At 49.2% G+C, this 21,143-nt stretch overlaps 2 protein-coding genes across 3 annotated transcripts in view; one reads left to right on the plus strand and one right to left on the minus strand.

Moving 5' to 3' along the window:
* UPRT (uracil phosphoribosyltransferase homolog) overlaps nucleotides 1-20,090 on the minus strand; it is a 50,683-nt gene extending 30,593 nt beyond the window's left edge. For both annotated transcript variants that reach the window (XM_077285039.1, XM_077285038.1), the window contains exons 1-5: nucleotides 19,678-20,090; nucleotides 18,041-18,083; nucleotides 12,454-12,523; nucleotides 11,269-11,331; nucleotides 6,898-7,059 (exon numbers count right to left, since the gene is read on the minus strand). In XM_077285039.1, coding sequence (XP_077141154.1) covers nucleotides 6,898-7,059; nucleotides 11,269-11,331; nucleotides 12,454-12,523; nucleotides 18,041-18,083; nucleotides 19,678-19,907 — 568 coding nt within the window. In that variant the 5' untranslated portion in view covers nucleotides 19,908-20,090. The remainder of the gene's footprint in view (nucleotides 1-6,897; nucleotides 7,060-11,268; nucleotides 11,332-12,453; nucleotides 12,524-18,040; nucleotides 18,084-19,677) is intronic.
* A 108-nt stretch (nucleotides 20,091-20,198) lies between these two features.
* Nucleotides 20,199-21,143, plus strand: part of ABCB7 (ATP binding cassette subfamily B member 7) — a 105,151-nt gene continuing 104,206 nt past the window's right edge. Inside the window, exon 1 of the mRNA XM_077285035.1 lies at nucleotides 20,199-20,461. Coding sequence (XP_077141150.1) covers nucleotides 20,333-20,461 — 129 coding nt within the window. The 5' untranslated portion in view covers nucleotides 20,199-20,332. The remainder of the gene's footprint in view (nucleotides 20,462-21,143) is intronic.

Raw genomic sequence — 21,143 nt, forward strand, 5'->3', positions numbered from 1 at the left:
TAACTTGCAGAATGCTAGCGTTTTCCAAGCGATCTGTAGCATCGCTTGGAAAACTGTTGACAGGTTGGTCACACTTGTCAAACATAGTGTTTGACAAGTGTGACCAACTTTTTACTATTGATGTTGCCTATTCAGCATCAATAGTAAAAAGATCTAATGTTAAAAGTAGTAAAAAAAATATAATAAATCGTGATATTCTCACCTTCCGCTGTCCCCGGCAGTCTTCCCGCTCCTCGCGATGTACCTGTTCCCAGTAATGCCTAGCGGCAATGACCCCTGATAGCGTAGCATCTCGCGAGAACACTACGTCATCACAGGTCATTGCCGCAAAGCATCCCTGGGAACGGAAGCATCGCAAGGAGCGGGAAGGCTGCCGGGGACGCCGGAAGGTGAGAACATCACGATTATTTATTTTTTTAACAATTATATGGTTCCCAGGGCCTGGAGGAGAGTCTCCTCTCCTCCACCCTGGGTACCAACCGCATATGATCCGCTTACTTCCTGCATGGTGGGCATAGCCACATGCGGAAAGTAAGCGGATCAACGCATTCCTATGTGTACGGAATCCCCGCGATTCCGCACAAAGAATGAACATGCTGCGTTTTTTTTCCGGAATGCGATTCCGCCGCGGGAAAAAAACGCAGCATGTGCACAAAAAATGCGGAATGAATTCTAATAATAGGATGCTTAATGTAAGCGTTTTTTTCGCGGTTTTATCGCGTTTTTAATAGCGAAAAAACGTGAAAATTCCTGAACGTGTGCACATAGCCTAATAGTTATATTGAAGTAAGTTACTCCAGGCGCTCTCGCCTCCATGGTGTCAATGCTCTTACAGTAAAGAACCCTGACAGATGTAGAGGAGATGCCCCTATTACAGTCCTGGTAAGATCTAAATATTTACTTGACATTTTGAACTAAGGTAGTTTTTTTTTTCCAAAATGAAAACAAATATTTAATAAATATTAATATATTAACGGAGGTAGAGCCAAGTTCCCAGCCTGGCACTGGTTGCTACCAATAATATCCTCTAGTAATTAACTGCAATTGCTACTTGCACCCACAAGTTACAGATGCGGCACAGCCGCCTGCATAATTCGTCTGCCGACGGTCGCATCTGCCGAGGCCTGAGAGTGAATATGGTAATGTTTTGTAAAGGCATGCAGGCAGGACCAAGTCGCAGCCTTACAAACTTGTGCTGCCGAAGTTTGGTGCCGGATGGCCCAAGACAAACCCACTGACCGAGTGGAGTGAGCCTTAATCCCTGCTGGGACAGGAAGACCTCTGACTCGGTAGGATTCCTGAATAGCCGAATGGATCCATTTGGCTATTGTCGCCTTGGAAGCGGGAAACCCTTCCCTCGGTCCTTCCGGGAGCACGAATAGGGCATCTGACTTGCGGAAAGACACTGTCCGCGAGATGTATCTCCTAAGAGCTCTCACTAAATCCAGTGTGTGAAGGGCCTTCTGGATGCGACGGACTGGTGCCGGACAGAGTGAGGGTAAGACAATCTCCTCATTGAGATGAAAAGAGGATACAACTTTCGGTAGAAAAGACGGAGATGTCCTCAAAACCACCTTATCCTGATGAAAATTCAGGAATGTAACTTGAGAGAACAGAGCCGCCAGCTCGGAGACTCATCTGATAGAGGTGACCGCAACTAGAAAAGCAACTTTCCATGAAAGGAGAGACAGGGAAACCTCCTGTAGAGGTTCAAAAGGAGCCTGTTGCAAAACTCCGAGGACCAGATTAAGATCCTATGGTTCCAACGGCATCCTATAGGGGGACACCCGATGGGAGACTCCCTGAATAAACGTCTTGACCTGTAATCTGTTGGCAATCCTGCGTTGGAAGAGAACAGACAGGGCTGAGATCTGCCCCTTGAGAGAGCTAAGGGCGAGACCCAAGTCCAAACCCGTTTGTAAGAACTCGAGAATGGAAGGGATGGAAAAATGTAGAGGAGAACGTCCTCTGTCGCTACACCATCAAAAGAAGGTCTTCCAAGTGCGATGATAGATATGCATAGACGTAGGCTTTCTAGCGTTGATCATGGTAGCTATGACTTCTGGAGAGAAACCTGCCTGGGTTAGGACCCAGGACTCAACGGCCCCCAGGACTCAACGGCCATGCCGTCAAACACAGGGCCTCTGAGTTCTGGTGGTAAAAGGGGCCTTGAGATAGCAGATCTGCGCGATTCGGTAATTGCCAGGGAACGTCGGCAACTAGTTGAACTAGTTCCGCGTACAACGCCCGGCGCGGCCAATCTGGCGCAATCAGGATTACCGGTACCCTCTCCGCTCTGATTTTCTTGATGACTCTCGGTAGGAGAGGAAGCGGGGGAAATATGTACGGAAGCCGAAAATGATGCCACGGGAGTACAAGAGCGTCTGCCCCGATGGCTGACGGATCGTGGGACCGAGCCATGAAGTCGGGAACCTTGGAATTCAGCCGTGAGGCCATGAGATCCACGTCCGGGGTTCCCCAACGACAGCAGATCTGGTGGAAGATCTCTGGATGGAGAGACCACTCCCCGGCGTCGAGGCATTGCCGACTGAGGAAGTCTGCCTCCCAATTGTCCACTCCCGGGATGTGAACCGCAGAGATCATTGAGCGGTTTTCCTCGGCCCATCGGAGGATGTGGCCTACCTCTGTCATGGCCGCCCTGCTGTGGGTTCCCCCTTGGCGGTTGATGTATGCCACTGCAGTGGCGTTGTCGGACTGAATCCTGATTGGGCGACCTGCTAGGAAGGGATGGAACTGGAGAAGTGCCAGCCTGATCGCCCCGATTTCCAAGAAGTTGATTGGAAGGCGTGATTCCTGGGGGGACCAGCGGCCCTGAGCAGTGTGATGAAGGAACACCGCTCCCCAGCCTAGAAGACTGGCGTCTGTCGTCACAACCAGCCAGTGTACTGGAAGAAAAGACTTCCCTTGATTTAGGGAGGATTTCAATGTCCACCACCTGAGAGACTGTCTGACTCGCTGGGGAAGGAGGAACCGACGGTCTAGGGAGAACGGGTTCCTGTCCCAAACAGCCAGGAGGGCATGCTGTAGAGGACGGAGGTGTAGTTGGGCAAATGGAACCACCTCCATAGCTGTTACCATCCTGCCGAGGACGCTCATACTGAAGCGCAGAGAGTGAGAGCGAGGTAGAGAGAGCTTCTGAGCTTCTCACTGTAAGACAGATCTTTTCCAAGGGAAGAAGAACCAACCCCCGGGACGAGTCGAGTATCATTCCTAGAAAGGAAACTCGCTGAGCCGGTACTGGAGAAGATTTTTTGAAGTTTATCTTCCAACCCAGGCGAGAAAGGGTATCTATTGTGATGGCCACGGCTTCCTTGCAGGAGCGGAAAGAGGGGCCTTTGATGAGGATATTGTCTAAATACGGGAGCGCCACCACTCCTCGGGTGTGGAGTACGGCCACGGCACCCGTCATGACCTTGGTGAATACCCTGGGAGCGGTGGCGAGGCCGAAGGGCAGAGCAACGAATTGGAAGCGATCTTCCTGAACTGCGAAGCGAAGAAACCTTTGGTGAAAAGGTAAAATAGGAATGTGGAGGTATGTGTCCTGGATGTCTATAGATGCCAGGAACTCGCCTTTTTCCATGGAGGCGATGACAGAACGAGCGATTCCATCCGGAACCGTCGCACCCTGACGAACCTGTTCAGCAGTTTTAGGTCCAGTATGGGCCGTACTGTACCGTCCTTCTTTGGAACAATGAAGAGGTTTGAATAAAATCCTTGAAACCTTTCGCTTTGAGGGACCGGAATAATAACTCCGTCTTTTCTCAGAGAGCTTATAGCTTTGAAGAACTCTGATGCTTTTGCCCTGAGAGGAGAAGACAGGAAAAAACGGTTTGGAGGATGAGATAAGAGATCTATCTTGTATCCGGAGGACACTAGATCGCGGACCCACTCGTCGTGAACGACCGAGAGCCACGCGGCACTGAAGGAAAGCAGGCTGCCGCCTACTTTGAGGGTGTCCCCCGGATACCGCAGGGAGTCATTGTGTGGAAGGTCTGCCCGTTCTGGCGCCTCTGGATCCCGGCTGCCTTGGCCTGCCTCTCCATGAAGGGGAAGGCTTAAAAGAGGCCTGTGAACCTCTGTCTCCATGTTGTGCCCGGCCGGAACATGTGGAAGTAGAGGACCAGTTTGAGTTGTAACGAAAAAAAATTGGGAACGAGCCTGTGGTTGCAGGCTCCGAAAGGGCCGAGAGGGTCTCCATTGTGGAAGAAATTTACTCTTCCCTCCAGTGGCGTCAGAAATTAACTGGTCAAGCTTTTTGCCAAAAAGGCGACCGCTCTGATATGGGAGAGAAGTCAATGACTTTTTGGAAGTAGAATCCGCACGCCAGTCCCTGAGCCATAAGGACCTCCGGATTGTGATGGCATTTGCTGCTGCTTGAGAAGCGCAGTGAGCGGCATCCGGGGACGTGGTCACTACAAAATCTCCAGCTCTGGCTATCTGAGTAGCGAGGTCTGCTATCTTGGGGGGGAAGATTGGTATCCAGTACTGCTCAGCCCAGTGGGTCATAGCCTTAGCCACCCACGTAGCGGCAAAAGATGGAAAGAGTGCGGCGGCTGAGGCTTCAAAGGCTGAACGCGCCATATTGTCGATCTGATGATCGGTTGGATTTTTGATAGAGGCGCCCTCCGAGGAGGATAAAACAGATTTGGTAGCCAGGCGCGATACCGGAGGATCTACTGGGGGAGATTATGACCAATCTTTTCTTAGATCCTGGGCAAAAGGATATTTGGACTCCATGGGCTTCTGCCCTGTGAACCGTTTATCTGGACGGATCCTGTGAGATTCAACAATTTGCTTAAACTCGGGATGAGTGGCGAACACTCTGTGAGCTCGTTTGGTCCTCTTAAAGGACACGGCATGATCCGTTTTAGATAAGGGTTCCTCCTCAAGTCTCAAAGCCTTATTCCCTGACTCAATTAGAGAGTCGAGAGTCTCCTGATCGTGATGAAATTCCTGATCTAGGGACGTATCAGAATCGTCCTCTGAAACAGGTTCTCTACTAGCCCCAATGGAAGGGGAGCGAGAAATGGAGCTCTCAGAACCCGAAAACCGTTGATGGTCTGGGGATATGGCATGAGTCCTTTCCTGGAAGAGTGAGAACTCCTTGGCAAGGTACGACCCCTGGAGTACGAGGGGTTCTGACCATCGGAAGCGTCGTCCGTATTAGTGCCCTGGTTAGAAGAAGGGTCTCGGAACGAGTCTAACGCTTTTGCCAGGGATGCCATAGACCGGGTAAGGGTATTGTGACCCCGTGGTAATGATACCTTACAAGAGGTACATGCAGCGAAAAATACAGTGTGGGTTTTTTTTGTGAGGCTTTGGTTGAGACATAGTAAAGCCTGGAGGAAAGCGCTTACTAGCAGGGGAAGGGTTAAGCTATGTGTCTGCAGTTTACCCAGGTCCTGTGTCTTGAGTCCCCAGGGCAGGTCCGCAGTGTAGGCAGAGAAAAACTCTAGTCCTGAGGGCTGATAGGAAACGCTGGAGCAGTGCTGCAGCATCAGTGCTGTGGGTGTCCCAAGATGGCCGCCGAGACCAGGAAGTGGGAGCTCATCACAGGGAACGAGAAGCGCCAGAAAAAGTTGGCGGGGCTAACTGCCGGTGGGCGTGGCCAAAACTCCGGCCTGTATTGAGGTAAATTTTTTTTTTCTCTGCGGTTGCGGCCTGCAGCGCCGCGACCGCTATTAGCGCCATCATTAGCTGCACTCCTTTGTGGGGTTGCCGCACTGAGGACCACCCACGGACACAGGCTTAAGGCTCAGGACCTACCATACCCCCATGGGACCCCCCAGCGCCTCGGCCCCCACAGTGTACTCACAGTAGATGCGGTGGGCCGGTGCACAATCCACAGTCGCCATAGTCAGGGAGGGGGTGGAGAGCTTCTGCCGCCATGCGTCATCCGCTATATGAGTGGTGATGCAGAGGGGGGCTGCACAGACACCATATATATCATGTCCGGCTATGCACCTGGCTCCAGGAGAGGTAGATGTAGGGCTACTCCATGTGGTCGCCTACTATGGAGGGGGGAAATCTGAACGCGAAGGAACCTTCACCCGCAAGATGAGCTCAGGGCTGGCATCCAAGGTTGCAGGAAAGGATACGGGAGGAACGCACCACGTACTTGCCTGTTGATGGTTCGGGGGAGAGCGGAGCCTAGAAAGGATCCGTCGCCCCCATTCGCTCCGTTAAGGAAAAATAGAATAAAAAGTAAAAAGCTAAAATAAAAACGGTGGGGTCTGAAACAGACCCAAGTGGCTCCTACAGACACTAAGCAAGAACTGGTTCACTGAGAGCCAGCAGGAGGGTGTATACTGCAGGGGAGGAGCTATTCTTTCTGTGCTTACTTAGTGTCCTAGTGGCAGCAGCATAACACCCATGGTCCTGTGTCCCCCAATGAGGCGTAGGAGAAACACCCCTTGTGAAAGTAGTCAATAAAAATTCCATCACGCTACCAATCCGGGAAAATAATGATATTTCAGTCTAGACCTTCATCAGAGAATGGATTGTGGTGAAAAAGGGAAGGCATCGAGTAGACAGCGCAGCCTCAACAGTGTAGGACGCCCTACCATAATCTATAGATCTTGAGGTTGGGGCTTGCCTCTGTGAGATCCCCTAGTATAGGCCCATGTCTGCTTAGCCCAGAGTGTCCTCATGTGTAATGGTGACATTTGTTTCACCTGCCAAGCTCATACCCCCTCATTTATACATGGTCTTACAACAATGGAATGTGCGGCATTACAACAGCTGAATGGATCCCAAAAACAGCCACGTAAGGGGTGAGGGGTCGAGAGCATCATCCAAAGTAATGAAAAGAATATAAATGTATGGAATAACATTTGTGATTTATGGTGAAACATAAAACTAGATAGTATCGCTCACTTAGTATTGGGTACATCAACAACACCTTCCTCCTGTAAATGTCCGGTGGGAATTTAGCATAGTAAACTTTGGCACGTTGCGTTTCTTCGTCGCTTTGGATCAAGATCTTTCCAATACGGATAGAGCGGCAGCAATCACGTAGACCCTGTTCCATGGCCTCGCCTGAAAAAGAGAAGGATTAGCAGAGAGCAGGTGGCTTCTCGATAAGACCACATTGGTCACACAGACATGGGCTGCCCAACACCTCCCATGTTATCGACATGATGTGCCCGACACGTAACCACGAGACAGGCACCCTACAGACTGTGCACTTAGAATACTGAGCATTTACCCCTTACGGATGCTCAGAAGCATGCTGCACCTGTGCTACCTCCATCCCCCGTGCTACCTCCATCCCCCGTGCTACCTCCATCCCCCGTGCTACCTCCATCCCCCGTGCTACCTCCATCCCCCGTGCTACCTCCATCCCCACCACCAGGTCAGTTCTCATCCTGTGGAAAACCGATAAATTAACCTTTTTTCAATTAGCATGGCTAATTGATCAGTGTTATCCTGCAGTGGAAATTAGCATTTAATTTGCTTCCTCCAGCTACAGCTCACCAGACAAGATGCAAAAAGTTTTTTTAACTGTGGTTTTAGACTGCATTAACCCTTTAAACACCATCCGTGTTTTTTACGGTTCACAGTGCAGCTTACAATTCTGTAGACTTTTTTTTTTACATTGCTGCATTACTTCACATTATGTTCCATTCTCATCTACTTGTAAATATTCCAGTATTTATTAAAAGACAAAAAAAAACTTGATCCTTTACAAAACTGAGCAAATACGGATACAATTCTAGGTTTCCATTTTTGTTCCGTTTGTAACAGATCCATTTTTAATACAGGGGCATCTTGACACCTCTACTGTTCTGGGTGGCATGTAAAGGACTTAAAAAAAAAAATCTGTTAATGGATGACAATTGATGACCATTTGTTAACACCTTATCCCATTACGTTCACTCATCACTAATAACCAACAGATAAAGCTGCACTCTGTAATGCTATAGGATGAAAATATTAAATATCTGAAATTTGAATTGCATCACTGCTCTAGAAAATAGGGAAAAAAAATAAAATTATTAAAAAAAAAAAAAAAATCGAGAATACTTAGCGCCTAAATTGGCCAATTCCTGTACTCGGCAGCAAAGTTAAGGCAATTCTCTTTGCTGGGAATCAAAAATGAAAATAACTACTGTACATGTGAACAGAGCCTTAGAGACTCCCATGATAAAAAGCAGGGTTAATCCTCATCAGTCTTGTCTCTTCTTTTCTAGGCTACATGGTATATAATGAAGGCTATGTAGTAATTGGAGGCATGGTGCCCGGCAGTCTTACGCCCAGGTCCACTCTGCTAATGACTTATTACAGCAGTATAGTATTTCAATAAGAAATGTAGCGAGAGAACTTTTATGACCTCTTAAGGACAAAGAAATATATACACACGTACATAAGTAAAAGTTAAGAAATGAAAATGGTTATAAACCCGCCCAGAGAGAAAAAAAAAAACTCAAGCAATTTACTGTATGAAAGACAGATTGGGTGATGGGTATTTGTTAAATGAGGAGGACGAGGCCTAAAGATACAACACCCTGTATCAAGAAGTACAGAATTATTAGACAGCTTGTTTTTCCTGAACCAAAATGTGCCTCATACTGGATCAGTAAAGGGCATAGACCTCCACACTGTCTCAGGTGGCAGCACGGTGGGGGCGGGCACTGTTCTGGGCTGGTATTATTGAAGATGAGCTGGACCCTTTTGGGTTGAAGATTGACTCAAAATCAACTCCCAAACCTACTGACAGTTTTCAGAAAGACACTTTCTTGAAGCAGTGATACAGAAAAAAAAAAAAGTCTACATCTTCTAGAAAGCCATGATTTCTATGCAGGACAGTGCTCCATCACAGCATCGAAGTCTCCAGTGCTCGGCTGCCGGTAAAGGCCTTAAACCCCTTTCACACCATGTTCTTGCCACATTCAGTGGTCTCGTCACAGCTTGCATTCAAACACCAGCAAAACGAGGTTTGGGCATATGTGCCTGTGATGAGGGAACAGCCGCCATCTTGGACGGGCATACTAACAGAGATTGGCGTGACTCCATTTTGCCTCCTGGTCACAGGTCTGCAGAGAGGAGTGCTCCTGGCCCCCACCTTTTCTAATGAACATAGTGCCTATTAGTATGGTAATCGGCTGAGCTCAGAGGAGATTGCAGAAGGTACTTCAAAGCTCAGTTAGGAAGCCACACCAGCAGGGGGCTTGGAAATGCTCAAGGGCTTAATTAAAGCACGCATGTCAAGGGGCCACTGGATACACATCTAGTATGGTCGTCCAGCCGAACCGTCTCTGACATGGAATCGTGAATTATGGACGCATCGTCCGAGGTAGCGGCTCATAAAAAATATTCCCCTCGTCCTAAAGAAATGGTGCATCTAATGGTGCGACTCCTGTATCCGTGGGAGGTCTGAAACCCGAGATATAGAGATCAGCCTCCCACAGGGACCGAATGGGTCCAGGTTTGATCCCAGTACGACCGGCAGAACAAACCACAGGCGCTGGTACTGCCCGTGTGCTGATCCGATCATCCTGAGAGCAGTTATCCCATTTATTAGATATTGGAACAAATATCGCAGGGAGGCAGAGGGGTGGAGATTGCTAAGCCCACCCAGCTACAGGGGGAGGGACACGGCAGGGTTAAGAGCTGGACCATGTGGAGAGTGGGGGACACACAGAAGATGACCGACTAAGAAACAGGGCACACGCCAGCCAGAGGGGGGCAAGCACACGCTTTCTGGGGGCTGCCCGGCAACTAAAGTTTGGACCTGCGGAACGCTGCGCCCCCCGGCTTCCACAAGCGACCTCTAACCTGGTAAAGTGACCTCCAGCTTTATACCTTAAGCCTTGTATCATTGTTGTTGTATTGTACTCTGACTGTAACTCTTGATATATTGTGATTGTATATTTCTTGTAATTACCTAGTGCGCCCTTAAGGCAATTAAATCATAAATTAATTTTGGGCTGATCCTTTTACTCTGATTGCGAATCCTAGAATACCCAGTGTGGGTAACAGGGCAGTCTCCCCGGCGGCCATTTGCTCTAGGTGCAGTTCCCTTACTGACCTGAGAGACAAAGGGGGCGCCGGAGAGCTGTGCCTGTGTAGTGACGTCTCGGATTGGTGACGTGGGAGGAACAGGGGCTTCCTTCACAGTGCCGACGGGGCCATTGACTAGAATGGCGTCAACAGAGTCAACGTGCGCGGTGTTGTGCATCGTTTTCGAGCGTATACTACTACTGGAGGTGGTCACCGAGACATAGTAACTGAGCAAGAAGGCAGTGTGAAAGGGGCCTTAAAGATAAAAGAATAATGACCTGGCACCGTCCTCACCTGACCTAAACCCCATTGAGAACTTGGAGTCCCTTCTTAGGCTACGTTCACATTTGCGGTCAGCGCCGCAGCGTCGGGCGCCGCATGCGTCATGCGCCCCTATATTTAACATGGGGGCGCATGGACATGCGTTGTGCTGCGTTTAGCGCCGCATGGCCGCAAGCGTTGGACGCAAGAAACGCATCAAGTTGCATTTTTTTTGCGTCCAACTTTCGGCCAAAAACGACGCATGCGGCGCAAAACGCAGCGTTTTAGCGTGCGTTTTGCCGCGTTTTTGTTTGCGTTGTGCGCTGCGGCGCCGACGCTGCGGCGCACAACGCAAATGTGAACGTAGCCTTAAATGGGAGATTTATGGTGAAGGAAAACAATCACCTCTGAGTACAGTGTCTGGAGGCTGAGGTTGGTGCTGCCCAAAAGGTTGTTAACTGATTAAGAAACTGACAGACCCCATGGATGGAGCCTATGACTGTTAGTGAATAGAAGAGCGGCTTATATTGGTCACTGATATGTTATTATTTTTTTTATTTTTTTTTATTTTAAGAAATGTGGTTTTGTACATTTTGAAAAGTTTAGTTATTATTCTCACATTAGCAGATGAAAATAAATAATTGAGATAGGAAAATGTATGGTTTTTTTTCAATTAGTTGCACAGTAATCCTGCACACAGGTATTCTCCGCAGAAAGACAAAACCTCACTTTTACTTTCTTAAATATTCAGGTTCTGAGTTTATTAACATTTTGGATTGACAGATGGCTCTGGAGTTGTTCAATAAAAATAATCAAAATTACAAATTGCCTAATCACTGTGCACAGTGTAAAAGAAAAAAAAAAATAAGGAAAAAAATCCAAACTCAGTGTTTTTCTCATGCTGGCTTCTAAGCCTAGGACCAGTTCTCAGAGCAGATTCTCGTTCTGCCCCCACATTTCAGCAGCCCGTGTACAAGTACTTACCGCTTCTCATAATGCTCACTCCACAGTTCCCTTTCTCGAACTTCACCCCCTCATACTTGTAACCTAAAAGCAAAAACAATGTTTTAGTGTTTGCTGAGGAACATAATGTAGCGGAAGTAAACTTTAGATTTTATCTGGGCTATTATCCGTAAGCAACTGGTGTGGAGAAGCAGTTATGCTGCACTGCTGCGGGTCTCAAATAATGAGAATGTCCGGAAAGGGATTTAGAATCCTATATGCAGTTTAATCGCTATGCGTTTCAAAGTCCAACTGACTTCATCAGGAGAAAGAACAGGGGAGCCGTCAGAAGAACAGGGGAGCCGTCAGAAGAACAGGGGAGCCGTCAGAAGAACAGGGGAGCCGTCAGAAGAACAGGGGAGCCGTCAGAAGAACAGGGGAGCCGTCAGAAGAACAGGGGAGCCGTCAGAAGAACAGGGGAGCCGTCAGAAGAACAGGGGAGCCGTCAGAAGAACAGGGGAGCCGTCAGAAGAACAGGGGAGCCGTCAGAAGAACAGGGGAGCCGTCAGAAGAACAGGGGAGCCGTCAGAAGAACAGGGGAGCCGTCAGAAGAACAGGGGAGCCGTCAGAAGAACAGGGGAGCCGTCAGAAGAACAGGGGAGCCGTCAGAAGAACAGGGGAGCCGTCAGAAGAACAGGGGAGCCGTCAGAAGAACAGGGGAGCCGTCAGAAGAACAGGGGAGCCGTCAGAAGAACAGGGGAGCCGTCAGAAGAACAGGGGAGCCGTCAGAAGAATGTCCATCACATGGTTCTCCTGATGAAGTCAGTTGGAGTTCGAAACGTGTATAGATTAAACTGCATATCCGATTCTAAATCCCCTTCTGGACATTCTCATTGCTTGAGACCCCAGCAGTGCAGCATACCTGATTCTCCACACCAATTCACTTCAGCATTGGATCTGAGTACCAGCGGAGCAGCAGCAGCTGTACCCCAGTTACTTAAGTTATTCCAAGAATTGTGCTCTCAAGACTTTACCAAGTGAGCAGGTACCAGAGCACAAGACCCTGTTGTCTGGTTAATGCCCTATCTGCTCTCTTTTGTCCTTCCAGCCTATAATCAGCATTTCTGGATGGGACTTTGTTTTTCTACCCAATTACTAAGAATGATACAACTGTAATAAGTGGCAGTACATCCTTGCATTCGCCGATATTAACCGTGATGATCGTACCTGTAGGTGTAGTAACCGTGCATTCTGTATATGGCAGCTGGTTCAGACCTTCCTCAACCACCAACCTTATCTGCAGGGATAAAGAGATAAAAAATTAAACATCAAAATAATCAGGCAAAGCTTTTCTACTGAATTGAGACACTGGGCTGTAAAGACGATGTATCATAGCACATAGACAGCACACAGCTCCATGTGCGAGCCTTCTGCGCTGTACACAAAAGGAAGATGCCTTAAAAAAAAATTCCACAATTGAAAAAAAGTAAAGCATTACGGTTTTATTTTTTTTTTTATATCATTTGTGTTAATGAAATAAAATATGAAAAATTAAAAAAAGGTTTTGTACTTTTAAACACTAGGGGAGCAGCTGCTGAAATTTGCCATGAAAACCTAGTGCACAACTAGCTCACATTACGACTGCAGTAAATGTGGGCGGGGTCTGATCACGTGTGTGACATCACTTCTCTCCTCCCCTTCTGGGTGTTTGTAACAAGATAAGAAAGGATGAAGTTCAGGATCACAGAGTGGCGCCATTTTGCTGGTAACTGCCAGTGATAGTGACTAGTAGACGGTCCACGAGGACACACAGCCGGCAGCGCCGATTCTGTTAGTGTAACAAGAGAAAATGGACCATACAATTTGTCAGGCAATTTCTTCTCAGTATGATGATACCCCATATGTGGTGGAAAACTACTGCTTGGGCACATGGCAAGGCTCAGAAGCGAAAAAGCGCCAACTGAATTCTGGAGCTCAATTTTGACTTGAATAGATTGCAAATGCCATGTCTCATTTGAAGAGTCCCTGACATGCTAACACAACAGAAACCCCCCAAAGTGACCCCATTTAGGAAACTACACCTCTTGATGGATTCAGCTAGGGGTGTAGTGAAAATTTTTAACCTTCTGAAGATTCACAGGATTGTGTAACACTAGGCTGAGTAAAAGGAAAATTACAATTTTTCCCAATAAAACGTTGCTTTGGCCTCAAGTTTTACATTTTCAAAAGCTATAATAGGAAAAGTGGACCGTAAAGTACCATACATAGTTATTAAGGTTGAAGGAAGACTTTAAGTCCATCTAGTTCAACCCATAGCCTAACATGCCCTAACATGTTGATCCAGGTGAAGGCAAAAAAAACCCATGTGGTAAGAGTAAGCTCCATCATGGGGAAAAAAATTCCTTCCCGACCCCACATACGGCAATCAGACTAGTTCCCTGGATCAATGCCTTATCAAGGAATCTAATATATATACCCTGCAACATTATACTTTTCCAGAAAGGTATCCAGTCCCCTCTTAAATTTAAGTAATGAATCACTCATTACAACATCATACGGCAGAGAGTACCATAGTCTCACTGCTCTTACAGTAAAGAATCCGCGTCTGTACATACTCGAGTGTAAGCCGACCCGAGTAAAAGCAGAGACCCCTAATTTTGACACAGCTGGGAAAACTATGACTCGAGTATAAGCCTAGGGTGGAAAATGCAGCAGCTACCGGGAAATGTCAAAAATAAAAATAGATACCAATAAAAGTAAATTTAGTTGAGACATCAGTAGGTTAAGTGTTTTTGAATATCCATATTGAATCAGGAGCCCAATATACAGTTCATGATGGGCCCCATAAGATGCTCCATATTAAAATATGCCCCATATAATGCTGCACAAAGGTTAATAATGGCCCCATAAGATGCTCCATAGAGACATTTGCCCCCTATAATGCTGCATAAAAGTAGATTATGGCCCCATAAAATGCAGTTTATGCTGATATTATTAATTGTACAGTATATCTGCTGCAATAAAAAAAAAAAAAAATGACATGCACACCTCTCGTCGCTTCCCCTCAGCGTCCTCCGCAATGACTATTGAGGCAGAGGGCGGCACGTACACTAACACGTCATCGCGCCCTCTGACCTGAACGTCACAGACAGAGGACGCTGAAGACGGAGCCCGACAGTGAAACAGAAGACAGGTGCATATCGCGCAATGCCCCCATTATACTCACCTGCTCCTGGCGTGGTCCCTGCAGGTCCCTGGTTCTCCAGTAATGAATATGCGGCTCCACCCCTATGGGAGTGGAGTCGGGTCTATATTCATTACTGTAATGAGCGGTACCATGTGACCGCTCAACACAGGAAGAAGCTGCCGGCGCCCGGAGAACCAGGGACCTGCAGGGACCGCGCCAGGAGCAGGTGAGTATGATTAGACAGCTGCCGCCCCCCCTCCCCTGCCGACCCCCGGGAATGACTCGAGTATAAGCCAAGGGGGGCAATTTCAGCCTAAAAATATGGGCTGAAATTCTCGACTTATACTCGAGTATATACGGTATGTTCACAATTTCTGCTAAGCACGCCACTACTTTTGAGGCACAGTGCAAAGCTCAGATAGAAATAAGCGCCGTAATGGAGTTCAGATTTTGCTGGACTGGTTTGAGGGTGCCATGTCACATTGGCAGAGCCCCTGAGGTGCCAGAACAGCAGAACCCCTCTCTATACAGTACTACTTTACAATACGGCTAGACTCAAGAGGAAAGAAGCACCATTTGTCTCTTGAAGAACAAATTAACTTAGAATAGTTTGTGGACTCCATATAGAGTGCCTTTAAGATGTAGAAGAGCAGAAACCTTCTCTAGTGACCCCATTTGGTAATTTAACAGTTGGAGCTTAGCTATAACTTACACCGAACTCCCGGTGGCGATAGTGCGGGATAGCCATGACGTAAATTTTGCGGGAACCCCTTCCCGACCATGATAAATTTACGACAAATTTTGTGAGGGGGTTAAGAGGCTGCTCACACTGGTGTCCACCCTATCTGATCTAATACTACAGATACCAGGTGGGTTAAGAGGCTGCTCACACTAGTGTCCACCGTATCTGATCTAACACTACAGATACCAGGGGGGTTAAGAGGCTGCTCACACTGGTGTCCACCCTATCTGATCTAACACTACAGATACCAGGGCTGCCGAGGTAACAAGAGGCTGCTCACACTCCTGTCCACCCTATTTGATCTAATACTGGAGATACCAGGAGTGCTGAGGTAAGGAGAGCCTGCTCACACTGCTGTCCACCGTGTCTATCTGATCTAATATTGGAAATACCAGGTGTGCCAAGTTAAAAAGACTGCTCACACTGCTGTCCACCATGCCCATCTGATGTAATACTGGAGATACCAGGAGTGCTGAGGTAAGGAGAGGCTGCTCACACTGCTGTCCACCATGTCTATCTGATCTATTACTGGAGATACCAGGAGTGCTGAGATAAGAGGAGGCTGCTCACACTGCTGTCCACCATTTCTATCTGTACGACAACAACACATAATATAAGTATCTCCAAGTCTCAACAGCAGAGCTTCCTTTTGTACATGCTCTCAAGCTCTTCTTCTAAGATGCCGACAGTCAGGGCCGTATTTAGAGTTTCTGCTGCCCTAGGCACTTTTAGTGCTGCCTCCCCCTTTGGTGCGTATAACACTATCGGCAGTGACTTTGGCAAAAATCGCTGATGTGAAAGTCGCCTTTTGCAGCAGATCCAGCAGTTTTTCCGCATCTGCCGCGTAACGGATCACTTACGGCAAGTGCGTTCGGCCTCATTCATTCCCTATGGGATTTGCGGACATTTGCGGCACTTCCTGTGATCCGGCAAATGCGGTACCATACCTCCCAACTTGTGAAGGGAAAGAGGGATAAAGTTTGTGGCGTGCATAGCGCGCGGCAAATTTTAGGCCACGCCTCTGATCACACCATTTCACAACTAGTCACACCCATATCCACGCCCCAACCACACCCATTTAGTACTGCTGATCACACTGTTTTATAAACAAAAAAATATGGCCACACAGTGCTCCATACTGTATAACGGCCCCACATGATGCTCCATACTGTAGAACGGCCACACATGATGCTCCATACTGTATAATGGCCCCCCATGATGCTCCATACTGTATAATGGCCCCCCATGATGCTCCATACTGTATAATGGCCCCCCATGATGCTCCATACTGTATAATGCCCCCCCATGATGCTCCATACTGTATAATGCCCCCCCATGATGCTCCATACTGTATAATGCCCCCCCCATCCTGTATGCATGGCTCATCTCCCCCCCTCCCTGTATGCATGGCTCATCTCCCCCCCTCCCTGTATGCATGGCTCATCTCCCCCCCCTCCTGTATGCATGGCTCATCTCCCCCCCTCCTGTATGCATTGCTCATCTCCCCCCCCCTCCCTGTATGCATGGCTCATCTCCCCCTATGCATGGCTCATCTCCCCCCCCCTCCCTGTATGCATGGCTCATCTCCCCCCCCCCCTCCCTGTATGCATGGCTCATCTCCCCCCCCCCTCCCTGTATGCATGGCTCATCTCCCCCCCTCCCTGTATGCATGGCTCATCTCCCCCCCTCCCTGTATGCATGGCTCATCTCCCCCCCTCCCTGTATGCATGGCTCATCTCCCCCCCTCCCTGTATGCATGGCTCATCTCCCTCCCTCCCTGTATGCATGGCTCATCTCCCCCCCTCCCTGTATGCATGGCTCATCTCCCCCCCTCCCTGTATGCATGGCTCATCTCCCCCCCTCCCTGTATGCATGGCTCATCTCCCCCCCTCCCTGTATGCATGGCTCATCTCCCCCCCATCCTGTATGCATGGCTCATCGGCTCCCCATCCTCCTTCATCCATAACCTACACCCCCACCCCCCACGTCCTCCCTGGCTGTCATACTCACCTTTCCCACACCGCGCCGAACATCCCTCCATCTCTGTCCCGGAGCAGCACCTTCTTCCTGCGTGAGCGTGGTACCGCTCATTAAGGTCATGAATATGTGTCCATATTCATCATCTTAATGACCGGTACCATGTGACCGCTCACACAGGACGAGCTGCCAGCTGAGACCAGGCATCGCTGGAGTAGGGTGAGTGTGACGTTTTCAAGGAGCTGGGTGGTCGGGCGCGACCCCGGGCCTCAATTAAAAAAAAAAAAAAAAGAAAAAAAACTTGCTCAGGTGCCGCCCTTCCTGCCCTAGGCACATGCCCTCAAGTGCCTAGTGGCAAATACGGCCCTGCCGACAGTTGTGTCAGTATATCAGAATGGCATCAATTATATTTTTAACGTCATTATGTCTGCAGAATGCAAGGACAGGGTCCTCTCCCCTCTGCACCAATCTGTCATTGTATATTTGTTTGCTGTAAATGTTATCTGTAACCCCTTTTCACATGTACAGCACCATGGATTTCATGGCGCTATATATATAAATAATAAAAATAATAATAAACAAAAGGACTGATTTCCAATTCAAAGTATTCAGGAATTTATGACATTTTCTTTATTTTTTTTCCTATTCCTGAAGAATCCCTTTAAAGTCAAAGGTGACCAGATTGCTTTCCATAAGAGCATGGTGATCTAGTGCAGTCACCCCACCACAAGTCGGCTCCATGAACAAATGTGCCACCTACCACATCCTGAATATGGGGGCAACGAAAGGATTCACCAATTATAATGCAGGTTTTGTGTAGGTGTGAAGCTTCTTGAGAAGTCCTAGAAAGTCCTGTAAGAAGTCATCACTTACATTAATGAAGTCTGTGAAGGAACATGACTACATACCAGGCGATCAGCAGAAAACACAAAATCTCCTCGACTTGTGGTCCTGCAAAAGAGCAGTAAGAACCAGTTACATACAGTCCCCGCAATGGAGAATCACCTTGTAAGCATCATCTTCATCGTGAGGGATGGAAATGGTCATACTGGGCACAAACACAAGATGTCCTCCACACTATCCGCCACAGACAGTGTCTGCTTCCTGCTGGCACGCTATAGTGTCGTTTATATGTAGCATTCCCCGTTTCATCAGTAATCTCTGAACAAGAACGGCTGTTCATTCCCTGACAGACACAAGATGTGGGACGCAACAACGTGTCAGGACGTTCTGGGAAATGAAGCCTCTGAAATCGGAGCCAATTTAAGCCTCAGTTACGAGAGATGGACAAATTCCTATGGGTAAAGGGGCGGTTCAGAATTTAAGAAACGCATAGCAGGGAAGTTGACAAAATAGCCATAAACGCAAGGAGTAAACAATAACCAAGGAATATCACCAAAGCTGGAGCAGCGGAGAATGGAGCACATTTCATTTTACACGCCAGGCGCCATCATCCACTACAATGTCGGACTGCATGTTACTTGGTGCAGCTTCAACTAGGAGCACTTATTCATCCATACAAAGCACCACGCACATGAGGACGACGTCCAAGCGCCCCCCATACATAAGGTCAATGGACACATCGCCCCCCCGTACACAAGGACGATGTATAAGCCCCCCCTCCGTACATAAGGACGATGTACAAGCCCCCCGTACATAAGGACGATGTACAAGCGCCCCCGTACATAAGGATGATGTATAAGCCCCCCGTACATAAGGACGATGTACAAGCCCCCCGTATATAAGGACGATGTATAAGCCCCCCCCGTACATAAGGACGATGTATAAGCCCCCCCCCCCGTACATAAGGACGATGTATAAGCCCCCCCCCTGTACATAAGGACGATGTATAAGCCCCCCGTTCATAAGGACGATGTACAAGCGCCCCCGTACATAAGGATGATGTATAAGCCCCCCGTTCATAAGGACGATGTATAAGCCCCCGCACATAAGGACGATGTATAAGCCCCCCCCGTTCATAAGGACGATGTATAAGCCCCCGCACATAAGGACTATGTATAAGCCCCCCGCACATAAGGACGATGTATAAGCCCCCCGCACATAAGGACGATGTATAAGCCCCCCGCACATAAGGACGATGTATAAGCCCCCCGCACATAAGGACGATGTATAAGCCCCCCGTACATAAGGACGATGTATAAGCCCCCGCACATAAGGACGATGTATAAGCCCCCGCACATAAGGACGATGTATAAGCCCCCCGCACATAAGGACGATGTATAAGCCCCCCGCACATAAGGACGATGTATAAGCCCCCCGCACATAAGGACGATGTATAAGCCCCCCGCACATAAGGACGATGTATAAGCCCCCCGCACATAAGGACGATGTATAAGCCCCCGCACATAAGGACGATGTATAAGCCCCCGCACATAAGGACGATGTATAAGCCCCCGCACATAAGGACGATGTATAAGCCCCCCGCACATAAGGACGATGTATAAGCCCCCGCACATAAGGACGATGTATAAGCACCGGGCAGATCTGGAGGCTCCTCGGACACCCGCTGCGCTCAGGCTCTGACCTGTCCCGGATGATGGTCTGCAGCTCCCGGATCTGGTCATTCATGGGCAGCAGCTTGAGCTGAGGTCCCACCAGCTGCTGCTGATCTTCGGGCACATCCACGTCCGGGCTCCCGCTGTCTTCGCTTTCTTTATCCGCCTCATTACTGCTCCCGCTGCCGTCCACGAACCGTATGTGTCTGTGTGAGAGCTCCGGCGGCGGTGGCTGCTGCTCGCCCGGCATGTCTTCCATGCACCCCCGGCCTCACACTACACCAGGCAGCGTGCTCTGCGAACACAAGGCAGCTCTCGCGAGGCTTCTCTACCTCCATGCTGATTGGCTGCCTCCAATGCCAATCATACACGTAGCCCGCCCCCACTGGTCATTATCAGGTGCTTGGATAAACCATTGGGAGAAAGTGATGCGGGCGGTAATATTGGAAATTCTGAACCGAATCTCTTGCTGGAACGTTGCATTATAATGTGGGCGGCCGGCTACGTACACTATGTAATACAAGAGGAGCACAGCTGCCAAACCGGCAGCTCCTACAGTCAGTGACAGGGGGCGGGGCTCTGCCGGCTTCCTGTCTGATGGGGACACTCTGGTGACTCCCGACCTCTACTCTATGGTCGTGGAGGACTGCACTCTGGTTCACTACAAACCCCGTGACCCAGGACATGGCGCTGCTCATGGTGCTCAGTGTGTCACGGAGGAGAACGGTGTCACCATGGCAGCTCAGGAGGGCGCTGGGCTCCTGGTGCCCGGGGGAGCGGAGGCACAAGGCGAGCAGGGCCCAGCAGAGCCAGGTGAGGGGGCATGTGTGCCAGGAGCATGGAGGGTGTGGGGTCTGTACCCACCTGTATTATGTGTTGGCCCACCCCCTGCAGAAAACTGTGGTCACCTCAGTGGCTGATAACAGAGAACAGTAGGCTGCACTCCAAGGATTAAAGAAGTGTGAAACAAACAAGTGCAGGAGGTGCAGAGAGCACATGATCTGAGGGGGCGTCCTCCCTGCCGGGGCTGAGATGATAATGATCTGAGGGGGCGTCCTCCCTGCTGGGGGCTGAGATGATAATCTGAGGGGGCGTCCTCCCTGCCGGGGGCTGAGATGATAATGATCTGAGGGGGCGTCCTCCCTGCCGGGGGCTGAGATGATGATAGTCTGAGGGGGCGTCCTCCCTGCCGGGGCTGAGATGATAATGATCTGAGGGGGCGTCCTCCCTGCCGGGGGCTGAGATGATAATGATCTGAGGGGGCGTCCTCCCTGCCGGGGGCTGAGATGATAATGATCTGAGGGGGCGTCCTCCCTGCCGGGGGCTGAGATGATAATGATCTGAGGGGGCGTCCTCCCTGCCGGGGGCTGAGATGATAATGATCTGAGGGGGCGTCCTCCCTGCCGGGGGCTGAGATGATGATCTGAGGGGGCGTCCTCCCTGCCGGGGGCTGAGATGATAATGATCTGAGGGGGCGTCCTCCCTGCCGGGGGCT

Source organism: Ranitomeya variabilis, chromosome 2, assembly GCF_051348905.1.
Source record: "Ranitomeya variabilis isolate aRanVar5 chromosome 2, aRanVar5.hap1, whole genome shotgun sequence".
Classification (NCBI taxonomy): Eukaryota; Metazoa; Chordata; class Amphibia; order Anura; family Dendrobatidae; genus Ranitomeya; species Ranitomeya variabilis.